A 27,227-nucleotide genomic window follows, 5' to 3' on the forward strand; every position below is an offset into this window, starting at 1 on the left:
TGATGTGAATGATTATGGAAGCAGATATATGTAGATAAATCCAGATATGGCCACAATACACTGATATACTCCCAGCATTATCTATATACTATACTTTATAGGGGGTCAACTTTATTGAGATTCCAAGACAAAGTCACTTTGACAGCTGGGGTCAGTGAAAAGGGAACAATGACATTCAGGAGCCTCAGCAGAGATATGGAGGATGGATGGATGGGATAAATGGGATAATTAGATGAAATACACAGTTTACCCGAAGCAATCACATATAAAACAATAAACGGCTGCAGTAAATAAATGTTGTGTAGTTCTAAGAGATTGTATAGTAGTAATTTTAAGTAACCAACTCTCTGGGAATGTATCATAGACTTTACATTGCGAACTATTCTAAATGAACAAGTTTAGAAATAACATTTATGGAAAAAGAAGTAGATACACACAAAAGGATTGTTTTTCATCACTCTTGTCCTATTACATGATTTTGTATTTATTGCACAATGATGGAGGGGGGGGGGGGGGGGGTGTCTGTATTCCAGCAGGAGAAATACGTGAAATAAAGATCTTATAAAAAAAAAGGGGTCACTTATCACACTTTTATATTGGATATTTTTTTATACCATTTAAATCAAGTCTACAACATTATAAAAATATAAACATCATAGCAATTCCCCGTTTTTACGAAATTGTCACTAATAGGCTCAATATGCTTTAAGTGTTTTTTAATTAATTAGCAACATGAATAGTCGACAAATCTGATCAGCCATTGATCGAATAATTTACCTTATTTAATATTGTACAAGATCGAACTCATGACTTTCTTTAATGACTTTTCTTTATTGATTTTGACTTTCTTTTGGAGGGTTGTGGAGGAATAAAGGGCCCGACTTGCTTGCTGGCTGGAGGCTTATAGAGCCAACATATTGATCATACATCTGATCTGATGATGGCGATTTTGTATAGAAGGTGTATAGCAGTGGTGACTTATGAATTTGTCCTCTTTTATGGCAGGACGAGCTCTGGATCAGAAGTGGGTGTGTGAAGGCTGTGATCGGGCGATCTGTGATCGCTTCCTCCTGAGGATCAGTGACAGTCTATGGCATGAACAGTGTGCTCAGTGCTGTGCCTGCAAAGAACCCCTGGAGAGCAGCTGCTTCTATCGAGACAAGAAACTCTACTGCAGGGCTGACTACGAAAAGTAAGTCCCTACAAACCAGATAAGGCTCCTATTGTATCAATGGCAGCTTTTGCTCTTTTGGAATAGCGACTTGATCTGTGCAATAAGGCATCAGAGCAGTGTGTGACCTTATGATGACATATAATAATATGGCACTGCCTAAGAAAAAGCTGGGGATGTGACCCACAGCAGCCAGGTAGACATCTGTGTACACCTGATTTGTACCTGGTACCAGAAAGATGACAGATGCAATCTGATTGGTTGCCAGGAGACACACCTTTCCTGCTGTTTTTATACATAAGAAACAATAGGCTCAGCTAACACACCAGATCCCTATTTCAAAAGAAGTGACAGTTATTGTCAGCTAAGCCTATTTAACATTGCACAGCTGAAATAAAAATGATTATCTTTGTGTGAAAACTGTGTTAAGTGAGCCCATTGCAATACAGACATGCATGGTGCATGTTTATGGGCATTTGGGCATTGTTTTTTGTATTCAGTTCCTTCTTTGACAATTCAGACCAATTCACCCCCTGAAAACACCATGATGCATAATATAAGAAGTGTTTTAGCAGATCAGGTTTCTTTTGTGTTTTGTTGGATGTACTACTGTGTAGGCTGACCTGTAAAAAATAATGATTCCATGAATAACCTAGATTAATGTAGAATATATTTTTATAATCAATAATGATTAGTTCATTAATAATGAATAATTTTGAATCATTTCTACTTGTGCTATATACATTGTGCAGTTTGATCCCATTTTATACTGTATGCAAGAAAACATATATTCATATGAATTTTCTTATTGATGGCAAATTGATATATATATATATATATATATATATATATATATATATATATATATATATATATATATATATATATATATATATATATATAGATCTATCTATCTATCCATTATACTGTATGCAAAAAAACATATATTCGTATGAATCTTCTTATTGATGGCAAATTGATATATATATGTATCTATAGATCTATCTATCTATCTATCTATCTATCTATCTATCTATCTATCTATCTATCTATATCTAGATAGATATGTATATTTATATCTCTATATATAATAAAGAAATGGGGGAACCCCTGGGGGCGGGACTTTAAAGGCACTACCAACAGAATCTTCTTATTGATGGCAAATTGATATATCTATCTATCTATATATAAATATATATCTATATAGATCTATCTATCTATCTATCTATCTATCTATCTATCTATCTATCTATCTATCTATCTATCTATCTATCTATCTATCTATCTATCTATCTATCTATATAATAAAGAAATGGGGGAACCCCTGGGGGTGGGACTTTAAAGGCACTACCAACAGAATGGAGAGGATGTATGAAAGTATAACAAAGTTATTTTGTACAACTTTGTTATACTTTCATAAATCCTCTCCATTCTGTTGGTAGTGCCTTTTAAAGTCCCGCCCCCAGGGATTCCCCCATTTCTTTATTCAATATTCATTGGGATGTGGCACACCTGCATTCGTTTTCTCTTTCAGATCCCTTCTATCTATCTATCTATCTATCTATCTATCTATCTATCTATCTATCTATCTATCTATCTATCTATATATATATATATATATATATATATATATATATATATATATATATATATATATATATATATATATAAATATATATAAATATATATATATATATATATATATATATATATATATATAAAATATATCTATATCTATATATATCCTAGATATATCTATATATATATATATATATATATAAAACCTAGATATATCTATATATATATATATATATATATATATATATATATATATATATATATACGTCTAGATATATATCATTTTAGCAAGATGTAAAACTAATTATGGTTTATATGAGTTGATATATATACACTATAATATTGCTGCAATAACAGTATGGATATTTGTATTGTACATTGTAGATGTGCAGCTGTGAGACAATTTTAGGGTGTATTTCCCCAATCTTACATCAGATAAGATCACTATTTGTTTCTTTTTACACCAGAAGGGATTAGAGTTTGTACAAGTAGAATATTTTTGCTGGAAGGTCACCAAGTTCCCTCTTCTTGCTGAAGTCAGTCATTTCAGTTATTAGGCTACCTGGAACTGCAAGAACTAGTCAAGGGTGACTTTTGACCCAGAATATTTAGAGGCTTTTTCGATAAGTTTTAGCTTTCTACTAAAATGTTAAAAGGCTTTGATTTAGTGGCATTCATTTACTAAAGGAGTAGGGACTGTCCATTTGAGAAAAGTAAATGAAAATTATAAATGTGAAAGTTAAGGATTACTGAGCTTAGTACATATTTATCTTATATTATATTATATTATATTATATTCTATTATATATTATATTATATATTATATATCATAAAGCTGTGTTCATTTTAATCTGTCAAATTTGTTTTAGAAAAAATATTATTTTTAATAATGGGGGACTCAAGTTAACATAGGTTTACCATAGACTTTGCAAATTGAACATACATTTAGATGAGCATCTTCTACTCCTTTAGTTAATCAACCACAATTTGCAATTCATCATTGACATGTCATTATGATACTTACATTGCTGAGAAATGTATAATAAATATGTATAATCTTTGCTCCCTGGGCCCTGCATTATTTGTGGTCTTTTTGAAATGTTAAGTCTCGTACACACGACCGAGAAACTCGACGGGCGAAACACATCGTTTTCCTCGTCGAGTTCCTTGTTAGGCTGTCGAGGAACTCGACAAGCCAATTTTCTCCATTCCCGTCAAGGAAATAGAGAACTTGCTCTCTTTTTGGCTCGTCGAGTTTCTTGACAGTTTCCTCAACGAAAATGTACACATGACCGGTTTCCTCGGCAAAAAATATCTCTCAGCAATTTTCTTGCTGGTTTTTGCCGAGAAACTTGGTCGTGTGTACGAGGCTTAAGTGTGGTCCATAGATCAAAGAATGGCAGATACTGATACAATTGGAGGTTTCTTAGCCAGGTAGGTATATAATGACAGAATAGCATTGAAACAATATGTTACATATCAAGAAATATCACAATTGGCAGCAGAAATCATATGTTTTTTGTGTTTTTTATTGAAATTTCCCCCAAAAAGTTGCATAGAAAAGATATACCTGGCTTAACCTAGAGTGAATTTGAATTACGTGTAACATTGTTTTATCTTCTAATTTGTGAATTGCTGCATGTTCAAGTTCTTGTTGCTGATATTAAAGTGATACTAACAGCTGGTTCACACTGGGGCAGCGCGACTTGCCAAGCGACTCGGCAAGGAAAGCTGCCCACGACTTCAGAGGCTTTGGAGACTTGCAAAATGACTTCTGCATTGAAGTCAATGCAAGTCGCCCTGAAGTCGTCCCAAAGTCGTACAGAAACCCTTTTCTAAGTCAGAGCAACTTGAGACGCTCCAATTAGACCGGTTCCATTGTACAGAACGGGACGTGACTTGTCAGGCGACCAAGTCACCTGACGAGTCTACTCTGTGTGAACCGGCTCTTAACAGACACTATTTAATTTACATTAAAAACATACAAATAAACATACATATAAAACCATACGACATATAAACATACATGTCATTTGCATTATCCCTTCTATGTCTGTATGTGGATGATGGTACTGTAATTATATTAAAAAAAAAAAATACATTATCCCTTCTATTTCTGTATGTGGATGATGGCACTGTAATTATAAAAAAAAAAAATCTAAGTATCTTTTTCCTAATTGGTATACAGCTGTCACATGACCCAGCTCTTTTCCAGACTGTCTGCAGGGAAACATAAGCAGGAGGAGCTTCTAGTTCTTTGCTGCTCAGGGGCGGACTGACCATTGAGTCACTCGGGCACTGCCCGAGGGCCCCATGCCACTAGGGGGCCCCATCAGGGTTGCCAGGCTCAGTAAAACCAGGGACAGTATGTAAAAATCTGTTTTTTTTTTAGATCTGTCCCTGATATGTCCGAAACTGACATGCTTTTAATGTGAATATCCCAAGATTTTAGCTGCCCTGCCTCTGCACTGCCTCCTGGCGTGGTGGCCATCGGTAAGCCAGAGGGGCCCCATAATCTTCTATTGCCCGGGGGCCCCATGAGTTGTCAGTCCGCCCATGTTGCTGCTGATCACATGATAAAAAAAAAAAGAATAATTAATATTTATAAACTGATTTAAATTGTTATAAAAATTTATATTTGAAATCTTTATTATTCTTTGCCAATTACATGGTGTGAGCGGATTTCTGCTAGCCACAGTCTGGGTCACACCCCTCTAGCCTGTGTCTTAGAATAAAGGGGAGGTGAATTCTCTATCAATCTACATGCAATATCCTTCCCCATTGTATTTAGCTGGTTAGTGGGCATGGAGGAGGAGGGAGGGAGTTGGCTCTGAGTGAGTATGAACAGCAAGTGGGAGTTACAGCATTTATTGATGGATTTATATCGTGTGGGTATAGTGGAACTTTAACTTCAATGGTACTCATCATCAAAATGGAATATCAAACCTTTAGCTGCATACAGATAGCAAAATCTATGCTAATAGGACTTCAGCTGTTCATGCGTTCAGTGCTGTTCTGCACCAGTCCATCTCGGTCCTATTTGTGGTTAATATCTAACACGTTTGCTCATGATACAGCAGAGGCATTTTTAAACACACCCAGTGCATGCTAGAGATTTAAAGCGGACCTTCAGTAATTTTTTCAACTTTTCATCTATTAAATCTTCTGCCCTTGTTAATTTAACTTTCAATAGTAAAACTTTTTTTTTCTGCCAGTAAATACCTTATACAGCCCACTTTCTGTTTCTTGTCTGGTCATTAGCCTAGGCTTACGACATCATGTACAGCTCTCTCTCTCGCCGCCATCCTCGGTGAGGGAATCAGGAAGTGAAGCGCTGTGGCTTCCCGGTTCCCTACTGCGCATGCACGAGTCTCGCTGCGCATCCTAACTTGTCCCCGCTGTCTTCTGGGACCCGTGTGTTTCCCAAAAGACAGCGGGGGGAGGGGCGTGACTCCCGCTGAAGTCTATGCCCAGAAGTGGGTGCAAATACCTGTATTATACAGGTTTCTGCACCCCCTCCCCCCTGAAAAGTGCCAAATGTGACACCGGAGGGGGGGGGGTTCCGAAAAGCGGAGGTTCCATTTTTGTGTGGACCTCCACTTTAACTGTACAAACGGTTAGGATAGTATGCACCCAGGGAGGAATGCCTGGAACACAAGAAGTCTGCTGTGCATACTGCCCTAAACGTCTATACAGCTAAGTGCACTCTGCAGCACTGTCCAACTTCAGCAATTGTCAGCCTCTTATAGAGTTTGGCAAACTGTGGGGCTGGATGGGACACCTGTGCCTTCCGCCCACCGGAAATTCATGTACCGATGGATAAATGCCCAGTGTGCATAGGGCCTTAGAGTTAAAGAAAATGTTAACCCAATATTTTGTATTCCTGATATGTGCCTGTTGTAACATATACTTGTATGAAAATGTATCCTGTTCTCTTTGTATTGCTTCCTTTGTGCGAAATCCCTGGTGTTCCTACCAGATCCTCTGCTCTCCTACTACAAACTGACCACATTAGGCATGAGAGCACAGCATGGTCCGTTATCTAGCTGTGCTTGGAACTGAGTCTGCTCTCCTTCAATGATCACACTTGTCCTGACACCCTACCCCCTCACACCCACCCTCACAGAATTGTACTAGTCTAGCCTATTTGCCCTTAGTAAATTAACTCTTTCCCGTAATCTTGCCAGTGAATATATAGATAGCCACTAAAATGAAAATGTATAAATCTATAGGTGAAAAAGTTTTATAAAGCTAATGTCAAGTTCTGAGCTTGAAGAAAATACAATATTGTTTCCTTTCAAGTTTTATTTAGTGAAATTTGCTAACATAGAACCATGACTATATAAAAATAGTTATATTAGAGGGAAAATATTTCTGTTGCTACAATGACTTGAGTTCTCATAAGAATACCTGTCAAATATTATACTGTAGTGCCTATTCTACCTATAGCATGTGGATTACACCAATCCGTTTATTAATGCACCTATATAAATGTGGCGACCTGTCCAGGGTACTGAATGTGTTTCCAAAGCCATAATAATCAGGGTCTTCTGCCAACTTAGAATCTAGATGCTGAGAGTCTATATTTTCTGTTATCTCCAATGCTTCAAATACTATGAATTGGGCATCTTGTATTTGGGTTTCAAGGGAAGAGTTGCCAAACAGAATTTAAAGGATAAGTGCACTTTTCCCCTTTGCCTTGACTTTACCCAACCCACTCTTTCCTCCACAGATACATAAACACTTTACTCTGATGGACCTGGACTCTGGTGTTTGCTTACAACCCGTGCCACAAATCTCACTGTCCTAGCTATGCCTTTACTTTACAGCTCAATAGACTTATATGGGGCTGTGTCTTAAGGCCCAAGATGTTGGGCTGCGTTGGGGTGCTTTGCTCAAAACAAGCCCAAAGCAATTTTTTTTTTTTTACTTTTATTTTGCTAGAACTTTATTAAAATGTCATAAGTGACATTTCATTGTGTTCTACTGGTTCCAGCATGGCGTGATGCGATGGATTGCATCACACCATGCTGCAGTGAGAAAAATGCTTTACTTTTTTACAGCAAAGTACTGCATGCTGTACTTTTCTCAGTGCACACCAGCACAGCACAGTGGTGTAAAATAACCCCATAGGGAACAAGGCTTTTACAATGTTTTGAACTGGCAAATGTGTCTAAAACAGTCCCATTGAACTTGATGTGAAAGGGCCTTTAAAAATGGATGTCAACGCATCATTGTACATATGGGTACATTGATGGGTAGGTGATGGCACCTCATCCATTCACATAGTAGAAATCCAATTTCGAGAATGAGACTTTCCTGATGCTATTCAAATGTACATTTAAAGGAGAAGTATAGCCAGAGCTCTTTTGGCTATACTTCTCCTGTAGGTCACAGGAGTGCAGTTCATTCTACACTGCTGTGAACCATTTTCAGCCAACAACGGGCTGAAATCCATAGTTGGCTGTCAGCACTCAACTGGTCCAGACTCGGGAAAGATCCCGACAATATGGATCCACCCAGATTCCTTGACTGGAAGCTGGCTCAGCCTCTCAGCTATCCACTGAGAGGCTGAGCCGGCCCCTCCAGCCCCCTCCACAGCCCAGCATTCCAGAGCAGAGAGACGCTGACTGACAGTCACTGCTCTCTGGTCAGAGCAGAGGGGGAGAATTGAGTGATTAGTGGTGTTTGACAGCTCAGTACACACTACAAAGACAGCGGGGAACAAATGCAGCATCGGATTGATGCTGCATCCAACTAGGTGAGTATACAATTTTTTTATTTATTTTTTAAGTCCATACTTCTCTTTTAATATGTGCCAATGCATGCTAAACACCTGAGAGCAATTGATTAAAACTTGAGCAGACACAATCTAGAGCAACTATGCATATAAACAAATCAGCTTCTAATTTCAACTTGTCCAGTTTAGCTTTTAAAAATAAAAGCTAGAAGCTGATTTGTTGCCTTGCACAGCTTCCTCAGATTCTGGCTGTTGGTTATAGTAAATTCCCCTTTAATGCATGTGATGTGAATTCATCCTAAAGTTTCCATATATTACCCTTTCCTTATTTTTATCCTTTTCCTTCTCTTTCTGATATATTTCCTCAGTTGACCCCCTTTCCTGTATAAAATGCTAATTTTTAGTTGAAAATTGTCTTCTGATTATTGAAAAAACTGCCGCCGGGTAAAGTAATTTAGTTTGCAATGAAAATTCATTATCACTTGGTATATGGTGGAGTGCCCCAAGAGATTTATTATACTGAATTGTGTTGCAAAATTCTAAGCCATAAATTCTAATCCCAGTAATAATATTTTTTGTCCTTAGTATTTTTATGCCTGTAGAAGGAAATAATATGAATGACATCCTGTAGTTTGATGCTTAAGAACAGTCAGCGTTTTTATGTTTATAATTTTAGATATCAAGTACGTTTTATTTTCACGTTGACTTTACTAAAATGTAAAATAAAGTAAGAGAGAAAGTGAAACTGTAGTCTATATACAACTACTCCTGTCAGCACCGACATCTTGGCCCAGTCTTCATCTGGGATCTTTGACATCTTGAATGGCTGGGCCAGGATGACGCAACCTCCTGCGCATGCGCATGGGAGATTATTAATTCTGAAACTGAGGCCTCGTACACACGACCGAGGAACTGGACGGGCGAAACACATCGTTTTGCTCATCGAGTTCCTTGTTAGGCTGTCGAGGAACTCAACGTGCCAATTTTCTCCATTCCCGTCAAGGAAATAGAGAACATGCTCTCTTTTTGGCTCGTCGAGTTCCTCGACAGTTTCCTCGTCGAAAAATGTACACACGACCGTTTTTTTTGGCAAAAAAAAAAACAAAACAGCAAGTTTCTTGCTGTTTTTTGCCGAGAAACTCGGTCATGTGTACGAGGCCTGAGGCATAACTAAAGAAGACTGCAAACTAGCAGGTTTGTTTGATTGCGAAAGAGAGAATCTGCCCACTTGAATGTTTTTACATTTTTTACTTCCTTAGTTCCTCTTTAACCACTTCAGCCCCAGGAGGATTTGCCCCCTTAATTTTTTTTTTTACTTCTAATAATACATATCCCCCAAAAATTTAAAAACATATTTATTCTGCAGTTTAGGCCGATATATAATCTTCTACGTATTTTTGGTAAAAACAATCTCAATAGACATATATTGATTGGTTTGTACAAAAGTTATTGCGGGATAGATTTAGGGAATTTTTATTGTTTTTACTAGTAATGGCGGCGATCTGTTATTTTTAGCGCGACTGCGACACTGCGGCAGACAAATCTGACCTCAAATTACACTTTTTGGGGGCCAGTGACATTATTACATTGATTAGTGCTATAAAAATGCACTGATCGATGTAAAAATTACACTGGCAGGGAAGGGGTTAACACTAGGTTGCGATGAAGGGGTTTACTGTGTTCCCTCCGCGTGTTCTAACTGTAGAGGGGATAGGTTGGAAGGGACATGACAGAGATCACTGTTCCCAATCACTGGGAATAGTAGATCTTGGCTTGGTCATGTCATTTGTCAAAATGGGGATCCACCTTGTTTACAAAGGCACCTGCTCATTATACAGGACACAGGCAGAACGACAATCTGCCTATGTAAACACGGCAGATTGTCGTTTCTGCAAAGCAGGAACACCGATCTTGGCTTTACCCTAGTTAAAGTACCTCCCCCACAGTGAGTAAGCACAACCTAGGAACACATTTAACCTTTTGCTCGCCTCTGATGTTAACCTCTTTTCCAGCCAGTGTCCTTAGTACAGTGACAGTGTATATTTTTTTAGCACTGATCACTGTATTAGTGCCACTGGTCCCCAAAAAGTGTCAAACGTTAGATGTCCGATTTGTCCACTGAACTATCACAGTCCTGCTATAAGTCGCTGATTGCTGCCATTACTAGTAAATAAATAAATAAAAATATTCCATAGTTTGTAGACGCTATAACTTTTGCGCAAAATCATCAATATACGCTTATTGGGATTTTTTTTACCAAGAATGTGTAGCAGAATATATATTGGCCTAAATTTATGAAGTAATTTGATTTTATACATTTTTTTTATTGGATGTGTTTTACAGCAGAAAGTAAAAAATATTGTGTTTTTTTTTTCTAAATTGTCGGCTTTTTTTTGTTCATAGGGCAAAAAAAATAAAATAATTCAGAGGTGATCAAATACCACCAAAAGAAAGCTCTATTTGTGGGAAAAAAGGACACAAATTCTATTTGGGTAAAGTGTCGCATGTCTGCGCAATTGTCATATTAATAGTCAGCAGTTACAAGATTTTTTTTTCCAGGAGAACTGCTTTAACCACTTCAATACAGGGCATTTTCACCCCCTTCCTGCCCAGACTAATTTTTAGTTTTCAGCACTGTCGCAATTTGAATGACAATTGCGCGGTCGTGCGACGTGACTCCCAAACAAAATTGACGTCCTTTTTTTCCCACAAAAAGAGCTTTCATTTTTTGGTATTTGATCACCTTTGCGGTTTTTATTTTTTGCAGTATATTTTGAAAAAAACACAATATTTTTTACTTTTTGATTTAATAACTATCACAATTTAAAAAAATAAATAAATATTTTTGTCCCTCAGTTTAGGCCGATATGTATTCTTCTACATATTTTTGGTAAAAAAAAATCAATAAGTGTATATTGATCGGTTTGCTCAAAAGTTATAGCATCTACAAAATAGGGGATAGATTTATTGCATTTTTTTTTTTTTACTAGTAATGGCAGCGATTTGAGATTTTTATTGTGACCATGACATTGCGATGAACATATTGGACACTTTTGACACATTTTTGGGACCATTCACATTTATACAGCGATTAGTGCTATAAAACTGCACTGATTACCGTGTAAATGTGACTGGCAGGGAAGGAGTTAACACTAGGGGGCGATCAAGGGGTTAAATATGTTCCCTAGGGAGTGATTCTAACTGTAGGAGGAGGGGACTCACAAGGGGAGGAGACCGATCTGTGTTCCTCTGTACTGGGATCACATCGGACTCCTCACCTCTGACAGGATGTGGATCTGTGTGTTTACACACACAGATTCATGGTCCTGCTGTGATCACGGGCAATCGCGGGTGCCCGGTGGACATCGCGGCCTCCGGGCACGCACACCCAGAATGGGAGATCTCTCCTGTGGACGTCATTTGACTATGGGTGGGTACTGAAGTGGTTAAGTATGATTTAGTAGATGACTAATTTTGGTGTGATCCAATTTCAGATACTCAATTAAGTTTAGGGAACTTAAAATAAAATAAATCCCCTGGACCAGGAAGGATTTTTTAATTAAATACAGAGCAGTGTAAACATTACTCCTTCAGTAAACTGGACATTTATGTACAGAAGAATTCTATATTTGTATCTGTAAATTTTGTTGGCAGGACACAAATAAAATGGTAATTTTACAGATACACAAACACAGGACAGTATTTACACCGTCTAATTATAATAAGTGAAAAGACCTGAGCAATCACCAGAGTGTACATGCTGCTACCTGCACTGCCATGCATTCCCTCACCTTTAAGTATATATTTTTCACTAATAATGCAGAGCAACTGTATGAAACCCCAAAACGTCAACCTCTCTTATAGCAGAAATAAATCTCCACAAAAAACGAGCTCCAGGGGAGGTTAGCCATAATGTGCTAGCATGCAGCATTTATAAACACATTATGGTAGACTTACCTGGCATGTGAGCCCCTCCAGTGCTATGATGTCAGCGCTACATTCTGTCACAGGCTTCTGTCTTCTCCCAGTCTTTCTTCTGCGTTTGGACTCTTTGGCCACTTGATTGAGCGAGAAGACAAAGTATCCCCCACTTGGATACGGGACTTTAAAGGCAAACTGTTCACCAAAGATAATTAATTAAAAATCATATTTTATTATTACATAATATTACATATTACAAAAGATATACATGTGAAATGGTATACAACAATACAAATTCAATATACAACCATGATGTTGACAAATATTATAACGTTTGTGATGTCTCCATTCTACCCAAAGCGTTTCTGGTTCTATCAGTGGTGGCTGGTGCTCAATATTTGAGGGGGGCAGCAAGCCAACTCCAAACCCCCCCCATCCTGTAAGAGAGGGACAGAAATCTGGCGATCCCCCCCCCCCCCGCAGGAGATGGATGGGAAGGGGGCAGATCAGGCAGACATGGATCTGGGCTACAGCCCCTCGCTCTGGGGCTATTGCTTCTTTTCCAGTCTGAACAGGAAGTGGGTCCTGACTGAGACCCGATTGGACAGGAGTTCTAAGGCCTCGTACACACGACCGAGGAACTCGTCGGGCGAAACACATCGTTTTCCTCGTCGAGTTCCTTGTTAGGCTTGTCGAGGAACTCGACAAGCTTGCTTTGCATACACACTGTCAAGACAAAATCTCCTCGTTCTCAAACGCGGTGACATACAACACATACAACGACAGGGGAAGTTCGATTCCACTGGCACAACTCTTGGGGCTGCTTTTGCTAATCTCATGTGTTTGCGTGTTAAGTAAAAGTTTGTTAAGAGACGATTTGCACTTTTCAGTCTGTTACAGCTTAAAAATGTGTTATCTCCATTACAAATGCTACTTTTACTCCCGTCTCATACTTTATTCTGAGCTAGTGCGGGTTTCTTAGCATACACACGCTCGAGTTTCTCATCGGAAACCAGCCCGACGAGGAACTCCACGAGCCTATTTGAGACTCCCGTCGAGGAAACAGAGAACTTGCTCTCTTTTTGGCTCGTCGAGTTCCTCGACAGCTTCCTCGATGAAAAACTTACACACGACCCGTTTCCTCGGCAAAAAATCTCTCCCACCAAGTTTCTTGATGGATTCTGCCGAGGAAACCAGTCGCGTGTACGAGGCCTCAGACTCCCTGTCCAATAAGGTCTATGGAAATGCTTCCTGATTGGACGGGAGGAGAATTGCTTAAAAAAAATGCTTACTCATATGCAGGAACCAGAAACTGTTAAAAGAATCTGGATCTGATCTACCAAAATAAAATAACAAAGTAATACTATAAATGTATGGATTTTATACAAACAGCAATAACGAGAATTAAATAAGGTTACAAAGTCAACAAAGTGAATACAAAAAGGATCTTTATAATAAATTGACATTTGCTTGTGAACGTGTATGTATTACATATATTCCTGCCGACTTACTATAAACTATTTCTGATAGGGCTGATAACAACAACAAACCATCGTATTTATGCAGCGAGAAGGTGTCTTTTCATAAGGAACCCGATAAATGTCAATCTGAGGACATATGGGATTTATTTTGTTACTGACTGTATGTACATATACATGCAGACCTATATTTATTGGTTCAAAGAGCTCCCTCTCGAGATGTTGAACATTTCTCGAAGTACTTTAATTCATGTCTACAGATAGTTTTGCTTAAAGTTTGAATTAGCTCTTTGAATCTGCTTCTGTGTAAACTCTGAGGGATCACAAGAGCTATTTCTGGAATGTCCAAGTGGGCCATAATCAGAAGCCCCTGCTGGGTGTCAGCCCTGTGGCTGCAACCTTTGTCATCTTCACAATCCCCCAGCAGAAGCACTGTCTCCGGACGCTCCTGCTAACTCTTTTGGGTTTAAAGGTTACAAGTGTTTTCAGGCTTTGCACTGCTTTATTTTCAGACTAAAGCAAATATGTAACACTGATGCTGAGGGAAGACTACAGCAATCATGCTAGTTAATGTAGTAATATGGTCAAAGGAAAAAACATATATGATGCAGTCTGTCGATAGTACTACTAAGCATTCATTGTTTGTCCCCCGTGACATAGTTTTAGTTGTTGATCCTACTACTAAACTTCCTTTAGAAGGGTGACACTGCTGTTCATTCTGCACTGAAATAATAGCTGTGTTGGAGACCTATCTCATGCATAGGAAGGGTCAACGTACTAAAAATGATGATCCTACCAAAAATAACCTACGAATTTCAAATACTCCCAATAGAAATACCCCAAAGCTTTTTTAAGGTGACCAAAACTTTATTTTTAAATTATATTTGGCAGGGTAAAAGGACCAGAGTCCTTTTAAAAAAAAACCCAGGGGGTTGGCACTTCCAGGTGTACAGAGATATTATAAAGCGGTTATATTAGCAAAACTAGCAGAATGGGCAGATCCATACACCAAAAAGAAGTGGGTACAAATGGAAGACACATTAAGTACGACATACCTACATAAAAACATCTGGATACCTCCAAAACTAAGAACACTAGACCAGAGGCGTATCTAGTGAAAATATCGCCTATGGCAAGCACTGAAACTGCGCCCCTATCGAAACATTTGAAACTCATCTTTCAGATAACCTTAACAAAAAAAACAGCTAGCAAAACGAGTGATATTTATCATCCCTTGCGATACTTTTGGTAGTGACATATCCTCTTTATGGAGAAATCTGGGGTTTATTAAACCCCTGATCCCTCCTCTGCACTCCAAGACCAGGTAAACTGCATCACTTAAGGCCTCAGTTTTCACAGAGGAGAGGGAGAAACTGATGTTCCTCCTTCTTTGTGCACTGCCAATCCGACCAGATGGAATGGGAAAGCCTGCGTGAACAGAGAAGGGCTGTGGCTGAACGCAGCAGGGATAGCGCTGCCATTGTCCATTAGCAAAGGTGCTGAAAAGGAGGTCCTGCCTATGCTCGGGAGGAGGGAAGAAGAGACCCTCAGACCCTGGTAAGTGCCTTGCTGCCCAGCCACTCATCGGCGCCCCCGTCATATGGCGCCCATGGCACTTGCCATGGCTGCCATACCCTAGATACGCCACTGCACTAGACACAGAAACACACAGCATAACTAAAAATGTATTCAAAGTATGGCACACAATTCAACGGCGTGAAAAATGGAAAAATGGAAATCCAATTCACCATTAACTCCACTTGCGGGGAATGGAACATGGTTAGGCAAGCAATTGTGATCCACACTACTAAAGGATATAATGACACTGGGTAAAATAAAAACAAGATCAGCGTTAAAAATGATACAAGGAGATCAGCACTTTAGTGAATAGGAATACCTCCAATTAACACATTTAGTAAGCACCTTACCACAACCAATCAAACGCACTAAACCCAATGGAAAAACTTTGTAGTATAGAAAAGCCCCTGAAACATGGTATATCACAAATCTACAAAATATTAACAGAACTAGAAACACAGGGAACACTAGCTTGTATAGAAAAATGGGGACAGGATATGGGCAAAAAATTTGAGGAACCACAAATGATCAAGGCTGTATTTAACACTGCATCTGACATAATGACGATCGAAGCAAATTACAAGTGTATGTTACGTTGGCATTTGACCCCAGAGAGAATGAATACATTTCACCCAAACAACTCCCCATTATGCTGGAGGAACTGTAAACAAAAGGGAACGACAATGCACATATGGTGGGAGTGCCCAAAAATAAAAGAGTTCTGGGAGGAAGTTTTAGAGTACATAAAAGACATAACTGGTGAGAAGATCCCACAAAACCCCTGGACATGATTGTTCCATGGAACAAACATAACAAAAAAACAATACGAAAGAACCTTGGTCCCATTGCTGCTCAACACGGCAAAGGGACTAATTCTGAAAAAAATGCTTATCCTCAACAAAACCGACTATAAAAGAGTGGATACAACGAATAGACTATTTAGCCGAAATGGAGTACCTTAGCCGAGGAGAGCAGGGAAGGGACAAAATATATAAAGCAACATGGGTAAAATGGAGAGTTTTCAAATTGTCAGACAAATATGCACAGGGAATGATTGAAATAGATAGATTATAAAGTAAAAAAAGAAGAGAGGATGGCAGATCAGGGGAGGGGTAGGGGAGGCTAATGGGGGAGGGTGGATAGGGGGAATGGGTAATAGGAGAAATTGGAAATAAGAATGCTTGTATGTTTTTTTATACTTATTTTCAAATCTTTTCACACCAATGATGGTGATTTTTGTACTTGATGAAATTTTCCAATAAAGAATAAATTATAAAAAATAAATAATAGCTGGGTTGTCATCCTCTGGATAGGATAGTTTTAGATGGTCATGTCGTTTTAAATTGACTTTAAAGGGGTTGTAAAGGTTCATTTTTTTTCACCTTAATGCTTCCCCTCCGATTTACTTACCTTAACGCCTGAAAAAAACGCAAATTTCTCACTGTTCAGATATTTTCTATTGAAGTCTATGGGGAGAAAAACGCTCAAATCTGCCTGAATACAGGCAGATTTAAGATTTTGATCATTCACTTGTATATATTTATTATTTAGCAAAATATGAAGCTCCTGTGTGCACGGTCATTTTCCATCTGTTACAAATCAGACTTTGTGTGTCTATGAAAATAGATAAGGTTTGCCTACACGCTGAGCAAGGAAATAAAGGCTTGTAGGGAAAACAGCCCTTAGGCACGGGCCTACTGTGCCTGATGCTACAACTAAATCTGTTATGTCCTGTGCAGGATGTAGACTCGGTGTGTCATCAGGTCAGTCCACTGTCAATTGCGTCACTAAGTAAAATGTACAATATTACATAACAGGAAAGGTTGATGTGGCACAGAAAAAGGTAAATCAGATATTTCTACTAAATACAGTTCAGTGATTTTGCTCACCTTTCAGGGGGATGCTGGTATATAATTTTTATGATTATTATTATTATTATTACAGTAAAACCTTGGTTTGCGAGCATAATTCGTTCCAGAAACATGCTTGTAATCCAAAGCTGTTGTATATCAAAGCATTTTTTTTACAGGATATAAAAGAGAAGAGAGGCACCTCTAAGTGTAGCAATAAGTTGCTAAATGTTGTACCTTAATTAAATGTAACCTTTTTGCTACACTAATGCCTCGTACACACGGTCGGACTTTTGACCATGCAAAAGTCCACTGTGAGTCTGTTGGAAGTCCAACGGAAAGATAGAGAACAGGTTCTCTATCTAAGGTCCGTCAGACTTCCGACCAAAAAAGTCAGATGGAGGCTACACATGGCCGGACCGTGTGTACGAGGAATTAGAGGCTCCTCTGTTCTTTTTTATACTCAGATGTGACATGACGCTACTCGCGACTTTGCGAGACAACTTCAGCATGACATGGAGCGACTTACAACGCAACTTCAAGTTGCCTCCAGGACAGGCGACTTTGCCAGTGGCCAATCAAACAATAATCATTTCTGTGGGAGGGAGGGGTTTGCCTGAGAAAACTATTTTCTCTTCCTGTAAAGTTGCTTCAGTTAAGACAGGGGATCCGACTTTGGAGGCAACTTCCATTGAAATCAGTGGGTACCAGTTGCCTAGAAGTAGCCTTGAAGTAGTACAGGAACCGAAGTTGGAGCGACTTCAGTAGTGTACATTAAGACGGCTCTCATTCAATGGAATTTCTCATGACGCGTGACTTGGGGGCGACACAAGTCGGATCCCAAGTCGCTGTAGTGTGAACCGGAAGTTAGTCAGCTAAGCTGTAATATATAAACATTTTTGCTTTGAGGTTTGGATATACTTTAAAGGGACCTCATGAATGTACTGATATACTTTGGTAATTCAGGTCCAATGTTTTTATTATTTAAAGGCATATAGAATACCTGTAGTATAGTTTTCTTCAAATTGTCTAATATTTTATTGATTTTTTCTTGTAAAAATGTCACTCCTAAAAAAAAAAACAGAATTCATCAAAGCAGGGAAGATCCACTTAGATTATGTAACTGTTTTATTGTTGCCCTGTGTTTTTTCCTCCTATGTGTTTTTTTCCTCTGCCCCAGGCAGTGAGTGTCTTCTCACTGTGATCTCGCAATCCCCACTGTGAGTCTCACAATAAGCGTCACCCAAATCTTTTCTCCCTTCCTAATACTGGTGACTAATGGGACTCCGTGGAGACTATTCTCTGTGTGACAGCGCAACAAATCCTGTTAAGTAAAATTATCACTGCCTACCCCTGGAAACTGATGGACCTTCGCAACTAGGCGGTGAATCATCTGTTACTAAGCCATTTAATACAATTTAAACTATGACAGTAATGCAGGTACTTATAGTCTGGAATTGAAGATTGAAGAAGTACAGAGAATGGATATGAAATGTATTAGTGTTAATATAAAAGTTGTGATTTTTAAGTACCATTTTTTGCAAAACTTTGGGACTTTTCAGTGCTGAGTGATAACAAATTATTATACCCTCTGCAGATGAAACAATAAATAAAATAAGACAGATTGCTGTATATTTTAATGCACCATTACCTACTTCCAGCACAGGCTAATTCTGACAATACTCCTACATGTAAAAATCATATTTATTTTTTATTTATTTTTTGCTAGAAAATCACTCTGGACCCCCAAACATTATATATATTTTAAGTAGGGGTCCTAGAGAATAAAATTATAGGTATTGCAATTTTTTTTATGTCACACAATATTTGTTCAACGATTTTTCAAATGGAATTTTTGGGGAAAAAATACACATGAATTTTAATGCAAATATAACCATAGTATATAACTGAATTCCTTGTAAAATATAAAATGTTTTGGCGAGTAAATAGATACCTAACATGTCTCGCTTTAAAATTGTACATAATCATGGAATAGGTAAAAACTTTGATACTTAAAAATCACCATTGGGAACGCTTTTAACATATTTACAGGTTACCAGTTTAAAGTTAAACAGCACTAGAATTATTTTTCTCGCTATAATGTTTGCCGCAATACCTCACTTGTGTGGTGCGAACACCATTTACATATGTATGTGCAACCTATTTATGGATTTGTTTTTACGCGCAAGCACGGAGGGACAAAGGTGCTTTAAAAAAAATAAAAAAAAAATATTTTATTATTTTTTGATTTTTACACTGTCCCTTTATTTATTTATTTATTTTTTGATCACCTTTATTTCAATCGCAAGAAATGTATGCACTCCTTGTGATAGAAATAAGGCATGACAGCTCCTCTTTATGGAGACATCTAGGATCTCTAAGACCCCAGATCTCTTTTCTACCCTGGAAAGCATGAGATTAAAAAAAAAAACATTGATCTCTGCTTTCCAGAACAAATAAATGGCAGTATTTATATCTGCCAAAACTGGAAGTGACATCACGATGTCGCTTCCGGGCCTCCCAGGACCATAGAGATGGCCGGGGACCATCTGGTCCACAGCCAGATCTATGATGACCACCAAATCGGATCCTAGGGTCCCTGATCGCACAGGGAAGCCTAGGGTAGATTGAACTTTTTAGCCTGAAAGCAAAACGCTATGTGTGGTAGAAAACTAACACTGCACATCACCCTGAACACACATTCCCCTAGGTGAAACATGATAGTGACAGCATCATGTGGTGATGCTTTTCTTCAGCAGGGACATTGAAGCTGTTCAGAGTTGATGGGGTGATGGATGGAGCCAAGTACAGGGCAATCTTAGAAGAAAACCTGTTATGCCTCGTACACACGATCAGTTCATCCGATGAAAACGGACCGATGGATTTTTTCATCAGATATCCGATGAAGCTGACTTTCATCAGTCTTGCCTACACACCATCAGTTAAAAATCCGTTCGTGTCAGAACGCGGTGACGTAAAACACTACGACATGCTGAGAAAAATTAAGTTCAATGCTTCCGAGCATGCGTTGACTTGATTCTGAGCATGCGTGGATTTTTAACCGATGGACTTGCCCACAGACGATCGTTTTTTTCTATCGGTTTTTTAACCATCAGATAATTTTAAAACAGGTTCTAAGTTTTTTCACCGATGGGGAAAAAAAACTATGGGGTCCATACACGATCGGTTCGTCCGATGAAAACTGTCCATCGGACCGTTTTCATCAGACAAACCGATCGTGTGTACAGGGCATTAGAGTCTGCAAAGAACTTGAGACTGGGGCACCTTCCAGCAGGACAACGACCCTAAACATACAGCCAGAGCTACAATGGAATGGTTTAGATCAAAGCATATTCATGTGTTAGAATGGCCCAGTCACAGCCCAGACCTAAATCTAATTGAGAATCTGTGGCAAGACTTGAAAATTGCTGTTCACAGATGCTTTCCATCCAATCTGACAGAACTTAAGCTATTTTGCAAAGAAGAATGGGCAAACATTTTAGGCCTCGTACACACGACCGAGGAACTCGTCGTAAATGAAACATCGTTTTCCACGACGAGTTCCTTGTCAGGCTTGTGGAGAAACTTGACAAGCTTTCTTTGTGTACACACTGTCAAGACCAAATCTCCTCGTTCTCAAACGCGGTGACATACAACACATACAACGGCAGCGGAAGTTTGATTCCACTGGCACAACCCTTGGGGCTGCTTTTGCTAATCTCATGTTACTGCGTGTTAAGTAAAAGTTTGGTAAGAGACGATTTGCACTTTTCAGTCTGTTACAGCGTGACAAATGTGCTATCTCTATTACAAACGCTACTTTTACCGAAGGTGCACTCCCGTCTCATACTTTATTCTGAGCATGCGCGGGTTTCTTAGCATACACACGATCGTGTTTCTTGTCGTAAACCAGCCTGACGAGAAACACGACGAGGAAATTGAGACTCCCGACGAGGAAAAAGAGAACTTGTTCTCTTTTTTTCTCGTCGAGTTCCACGACAGTTTTCTCGATGAAAATCATACACACAGCCGTTTTCCTCGGCAAAAAAGCTCTGCCACCAAGTTTCTTGATGGATTCTGTCGAGGAAAACGGTCGTGTGTACGAGGCCTCACTCTCTAGATGTTGAAAGCTAGATGTCTCTACCAAGGAAGAGTGGACCAAAATCCCTCCAGAGATGTGTGCAAACCTGGTCACCAACTACAAGAAACATCTTACCTCTGTGCTTGCCAACACATGGTTTCTCCACCAAATACTAAGTCATGTTTTGCTTGGGGATTAAATACTTATTTTAGTCACTGAACTGCAACTTAATTGATAGCATCTATTTATTTTCCTGGATTTTTGGTTGATATTCTGTCTCTATTATTTAAAATACACCTATGATAAAAATTATAGAACCTTTATTTCTTCGTAAGTGGGCAAATGTACAAAATCTGCAGGGAATCAAATAATTATTTTTCCCACTGTAGGGTTAGCCTGGTAAACATGTGAATAGAAGCCGAGATCTATACTACCCACTGAAGTTAAATAGTAGGGAATAAAAATGTATATATTATTTTTTAATTGTGCCACTGCCACCTCTACTTTTTGATGTCTGTGTTGAGAGTGAGAGTTTTCTTTACTTGCTGTCTTGCAAAGTTAACAAGAAGTAAAAGGAAATCTCTGCAAAGTGAACGGAATTAACCTTTAGATACAACCCTCATTCCAAAAAAGTTAGGACGCTGACTAAAACTGACATAAAAATAGATACAAACAATATACAGCAGGTAAAATAAGTATTGAACACGTCACCAATTTTTTAGGCAAATATATTTTTAAAGGTGCTATTGACATTACATTTTCACCACGTCGGTAATAACCCATGTAATCCATACATACAAAGAAAGCAAAACAAATAAGTTCAGAAATTAAGTTACAGTATATACTCGAGTATAAGCTGACCCGAATATAAGCCGAGGCACCTAATTTTACCACAAAGAAAATGGGAAAAATTACTCGAGTTTAAGCCTAGGGTGTCCATCTGCATGCCTCACTGTGCCTCACTTTGCCTCACTGTGTCCATGTCCATGCCTCACTGTGTCCATGCCTCACTGTGCCCATGCCTCACTGTGCCCATGCCTCACTGTGCCCATGCCTTACTATGTCCATGACTAGACTGACGTTTAACATAGGAGTATATGAAAGGGGTGCACTGATTTGAAAAATCAGGGCTCCCCAGCTGTAGGGCCCCCAAACAACAAACATTGCACACTTGTAGAGGAGAAATGGGGCTACATGTGTGCCAAGTTCCCGGGTCTTAGGGGACCTATGACCAGCCTGTACCGAGTCCCCAAAGTCACCGGAGAAATTACCGTTTAACATGGGAGTCTATAGAAGGGGTGCTCGGTTTTGAAAAAACGGTGCTCCCCGGTCGTAGGTCCCCTGGACAACAACCTTTGCACACTTGTAGAGAAAGAGTGGGGCTACCTGTTTGCCAAGTTTGGGGTCCAGGGGACCTACAGCTGGCCAGTACCAGGTCCCCAATTCCGAGAGATCGGGCGAAAAAAGGTGACTCGAGTATATTCAGAGGGGGGCATTTTCAGCACAAAAAACAAGTGCTGAAAAACTTGGCTTATACTCGAGTATATACGGTATGTGTAATAAAATATCTCGAAGGTATCTCCAATATCCCAGCGTAGTTAGGAAACTACTTTACTGTCAAGGCGGGTAACGATGTGGAACTCTCTTCCACAATTGGTGGTGTCAGTAGGAAGTATTGATAGTTTTAAAAGACTCTTGGACATGCATCTTAGTTAACACAATATACAAGGATATGGGAAGTAATTATCGATATCAGGGACATGCAAGGCACTGGCTAGTATTAGAGGCAGATACACACACAGTTTACACAGCATATTCAAGAAAACATCAAGCAGGAATATATGGACATTGTCTCACTCAGTAGCATTATAAATAAATGATATAGAGGTTTCGTTTTCTATTTTTTTTTTTTACAAAAAGTAAACAAAATTAAACTAATAAATGATATTTACTATTTACAATAACGTATAACTTAATTATTTATCTGCCTTTGTTCCCACCCTGCTTTCCCAACTTTGTCCCAGACAGGACCGCATGCTGGGCCTGTGCACCAAATGGCGATAGAGGGAAACTTCCTGAGGGTCATTAGTGCGCACCCTGATAACCATTTCGTAAATAAACCCCCCAAGAAAACACACCGTAGCCGAACGCGGTGAGATGAAAAACTTCATTTCAGCCAATTGGGTTTCACTTAAAGTGGTTGTACACCTGGTAACACCACTTTTACCTAAACGGTAAGCCTATAATAAGGCTTACCTGTAGGTACTGGAAATATCTCTTAAACTTGCACAGTTTAGGAGATATTTACCATATACGCTTTCGCCGACATCATCGGCGCATGCGCACTGAAGAAAGGCTCCCTTCTATGACACTGCAGTGAGAGGCGAGCCTCCACTGCAGCATTTTTATTGGACAGTTTGGACCAATGGTTCTCCACCATTGGTCCAAGGCTCCCAGCTGTCCATTGAGCTCAGTGCCTGTAACAAAGAGTCATCCTTTCAGTCTGCTGTAAACAGCATGTGCCAGCTTGTATTTAAACTGTTGAGCTGTATGTAGCTTCTAGCAGGCTGTGCAAGGAGCCCTGTATCTCCGGAAACCATAGGTCGTAGGAGCCCCAAATTTTGACCAGTGGTGCTCAAAGCTCGATAGTTTTTTTTCTGCCCTGACTGCACATCCCTGATCGACATTGACACTCATTCAACTACACAGGTTGAACTGGATGGACTAGTGTCTTTACGCAACCTTACCAAGTATTAAACTATGACTGTTTTCTGGGGGTGATACTCTGTAATTGATGTTTTGATGTATGATATTTGATGTCCTTTTGACTCCCATGATGTCAGCCTACAACTGCGTAGATCCTAGTAAACGTCATTCTTATTGTAATGCCTCTGGTTTTGTACTACGGTCTTGTATTGTATGGTTCACAAGTACCTGTACTGTGTAAAATACAATTTTTCAACAAAATGTTTTTGGATTAAAAAAATATATATATATTGTACATATACTTTACCAAGAATGAACCTCTCATATAAATTTAGGCTTGCCATCTCCAGGTACCTCAGTGTAATATGCTCTAACAATACATTGCAATGAGGACTATAAATGTTTTTGCTAAGTGCTTTTTATAGCATACAGAGGGATCTATGAAGGGCCTGAACTGAAGTGGATCAAATCAGATCCCCAACACTAGTTACATTAATAATAATATTAATAACAATAATATTATTATTATATGGTATGGATAATTATGCAGCGTCTTTATCAGTCCCTCCTTGTGCAATGCTTTTAGGGTTAAGTCGCAGAATGGTGGACTCTGGCGCTCCTGTGTGATATCTCTCACATGGGATGATGTGATCATTGAGTCACTTCACAATTAGCTGCAGGCGTGTGGAAGTGTTTACCTGCCTCTGTCCACATATCTTCCTCGTGTCCTTGTAGCTCCCAGCAGTTTGCTGAAAGACATTGCAGGGCTGTGATGATACAACATAGCCACGTCTACTTTACTCTGATAGTGTTGTGTAGTAAATGGTGCAGAGAGAAGACATGAATTTACTTAACCTACTGTACAATTTATGGAAATAGAAATTTAGATATTAGGCAGTCAGAGTAGATGGAAATATCATGCTTTTTCTGAACAGGATTTATAATTTTCAAAATGTAAAAATCTGATATTGCTGGGACATTACATTTTTTTTTAAGACACCCTAGAGAATAAAATGCCACACCATTTTTGCGCAGTGCTTTTACAAGCTCATTTTTTTGTGAAAAAAATAAATAAGACAACATAAAAAATAAGACAACAGTAAAGTTAAACCATTTTTTGTCACGCTTCAAAAATTTGCCTGCTCGTGGAATGGCGACAAACTTTAACCCTTAAAAATCTCCATAGACGATGTTCAAAAATGTCTACATGTTACCAGTTTTGAGCTACAGAGGCGGTCTTGGGCTAAAATTATTTCTCTCGCTCTAATGATTGCAGTGATACCTCACATGTGTGGTTTGAACACCGTTTTCATATGCAGGCCTGACTTACGTATGTGTTCGCTTCTCCACGTGAGCTTGGCGGGACAGGGCACTTTAAAAAAAAAAAAAATTCTTATTTATTTAACGTTTTATTTTTACACTGTCATGTAATAGAAACTAAGCATGACAGGACCTCTTTAATGTGAGATCTGGGGTCAAAAAGACCTCAGATCTCACATTTACACTTAAAAGCAATAAAAAAATATGTCTTTAGGACCATTAGGGGGAAGTGACGTTTGACATCGCTTCCGACATCCAATGATATGGAGCCGAGTGGGGGCCATCTTTTCCTCACTTGACTCCATGCCTCAGAGGGGAAAGGACCCGATCGTCTTCGCCACTCCTGACGGCTCCGGTAAGCAGCAGAGACCACCAGGGATCACCTCTCCCGCAGCGGATAAAAGTGATCTTTTGGCAAATCTGCTGCAGAGACCACTCTCATGCCGCGTACACACGATAATTTTTCAGCATGAAAAAAACGTTTTTCAGCATGTCCAAAAAATGGCGTTTTTCCAACGTCATCATTAAAAACGACATTGCCCACACACCATCATTTAAAAAAAATGATGAACAAAGACGTACAACACGTACAATGGCACTCTAAATGGGAAGTTCTATTCGCCTTTGGGCTGCTTTAGCTGATTCCTTGTTAGACGCTTTTTTGTCTGTTACAGCGTGATGAATGTGCTTACTCCATTATAAACGGTAGTTTTACCAGAACGAGCGTTCCCATCTCATAACTTGCTTCTGAGCATGCGTGGGTTTAAAACGTTGTTTTAGCCCACACACGATCATTTTTTACAACCCGAAAAACATCATTTTTTAAAACGACGATAAAAAATGCAGCGTTCGAAGAAAAAAAACGTCTTTCTTCTGGTGACTCGACCATGCAGCCCATCTTTCTTCAAGTGCCTCCTTACTGAAACAGCCATACCACATGAGTCCTGTATTTCACCTGAAGTTATTTGTGGGTTTCTATTTACATCCCAAACAATTTTCCTGGCAGATGTGGCTGAAACCTTAGTTGGTCTACCTGACCGTGGTTTTGTTTCAAACGAACCCCTCATTTTCCACTTCTTAATTAGAGATTAAACACTGCTAATTGGCATTCTCAATTCCATGGATATCTTTTTATATCCCTTTACTGTTTTATATAGTTCAACTACCTTTTCCCGCAGATCCTTTGACAATCCTTTTGCTTTACCCATGACTCAGAATCCAGAAATGTCAGTGCAGCACTGGATGAAAGACGCAAGGGTCTGTCAGGAGTCCAGAAACATATTGACCTTTTAGAGCTCATTCACACAGGGGCAACAGGACTTCTAGTATGACTTTGGGAGGCAACTTGGACACGACTTGAGTATGAATCATCAAGCAACTTACAAGGCAACTTCAAGTTGCTTCTAGGACAGTACAAGGCAACTTCAAGTCGCCTCTAGGACAGGAGGATTTCCAGTGGCCAATAAAACAACAATCAGCTCTGTGGAAGGGAGGGGGAGGGAGGGGTTTGCCTGAGAAATGTATGTTATCTTCCTGTATTGTTGCTTCAGTTAAGACAGGGATCCGACTTCTGAGGCGACTTCCATTGAAATCAATGGGTACAAGTTACCTACAAGTCGCCTAGAAGTTGGATTGAAGTAGTACAGGAACCTTTTCTGAAGTTGGAGCGACTTCAGTAGTGTACATTACGACAGCTCCTATTCACTTCCATTCATTTTCTCGACCGCGCGACTTAGGGCAACTTGGGGCGACTTGAAGTCAGATCCCAGGTCCCCCCAGTGTGAACCGGCTCTTATATACACAC

General features: G+C 39.2%; 1 protein-coding gene across 1 annotated transcript in view; it reads left to right on the top strand.

Annotated features, from left to right (window-relative positions):
* LMX1A (LIM homeobox transcription factor 1 alpha) overlaps positions 1–27,227 on the top strand; it is a 142,970-nt gene that overhangs the window by 5,983 nt on the left and 109,760 nt on the right. Inside the window, exon 3 of the mRNA XM_040360153.1 lies at positions 1,006–1,192. Within this exon, the coding sequence (XP_040216087.1) occupies positions 1,006–1,192 (187 nt within the window). The remainder of the gene's footprint in view (positions 1–1,005; positions 1,193–27,227) is intronic.

Source organism: Rana temporaria, chromosome 7 (assembly GCF_905171775.1).
Source record: "Rana temporaria chromosome 7, aRanTem1.1, whole genome shotgun sequence".
Classification (NCBI taxonomy): Eukaryota; Metazoa; Chordata; class Amphibia; order Anura; family Ranidae; genus Rana; species Rana temporaria.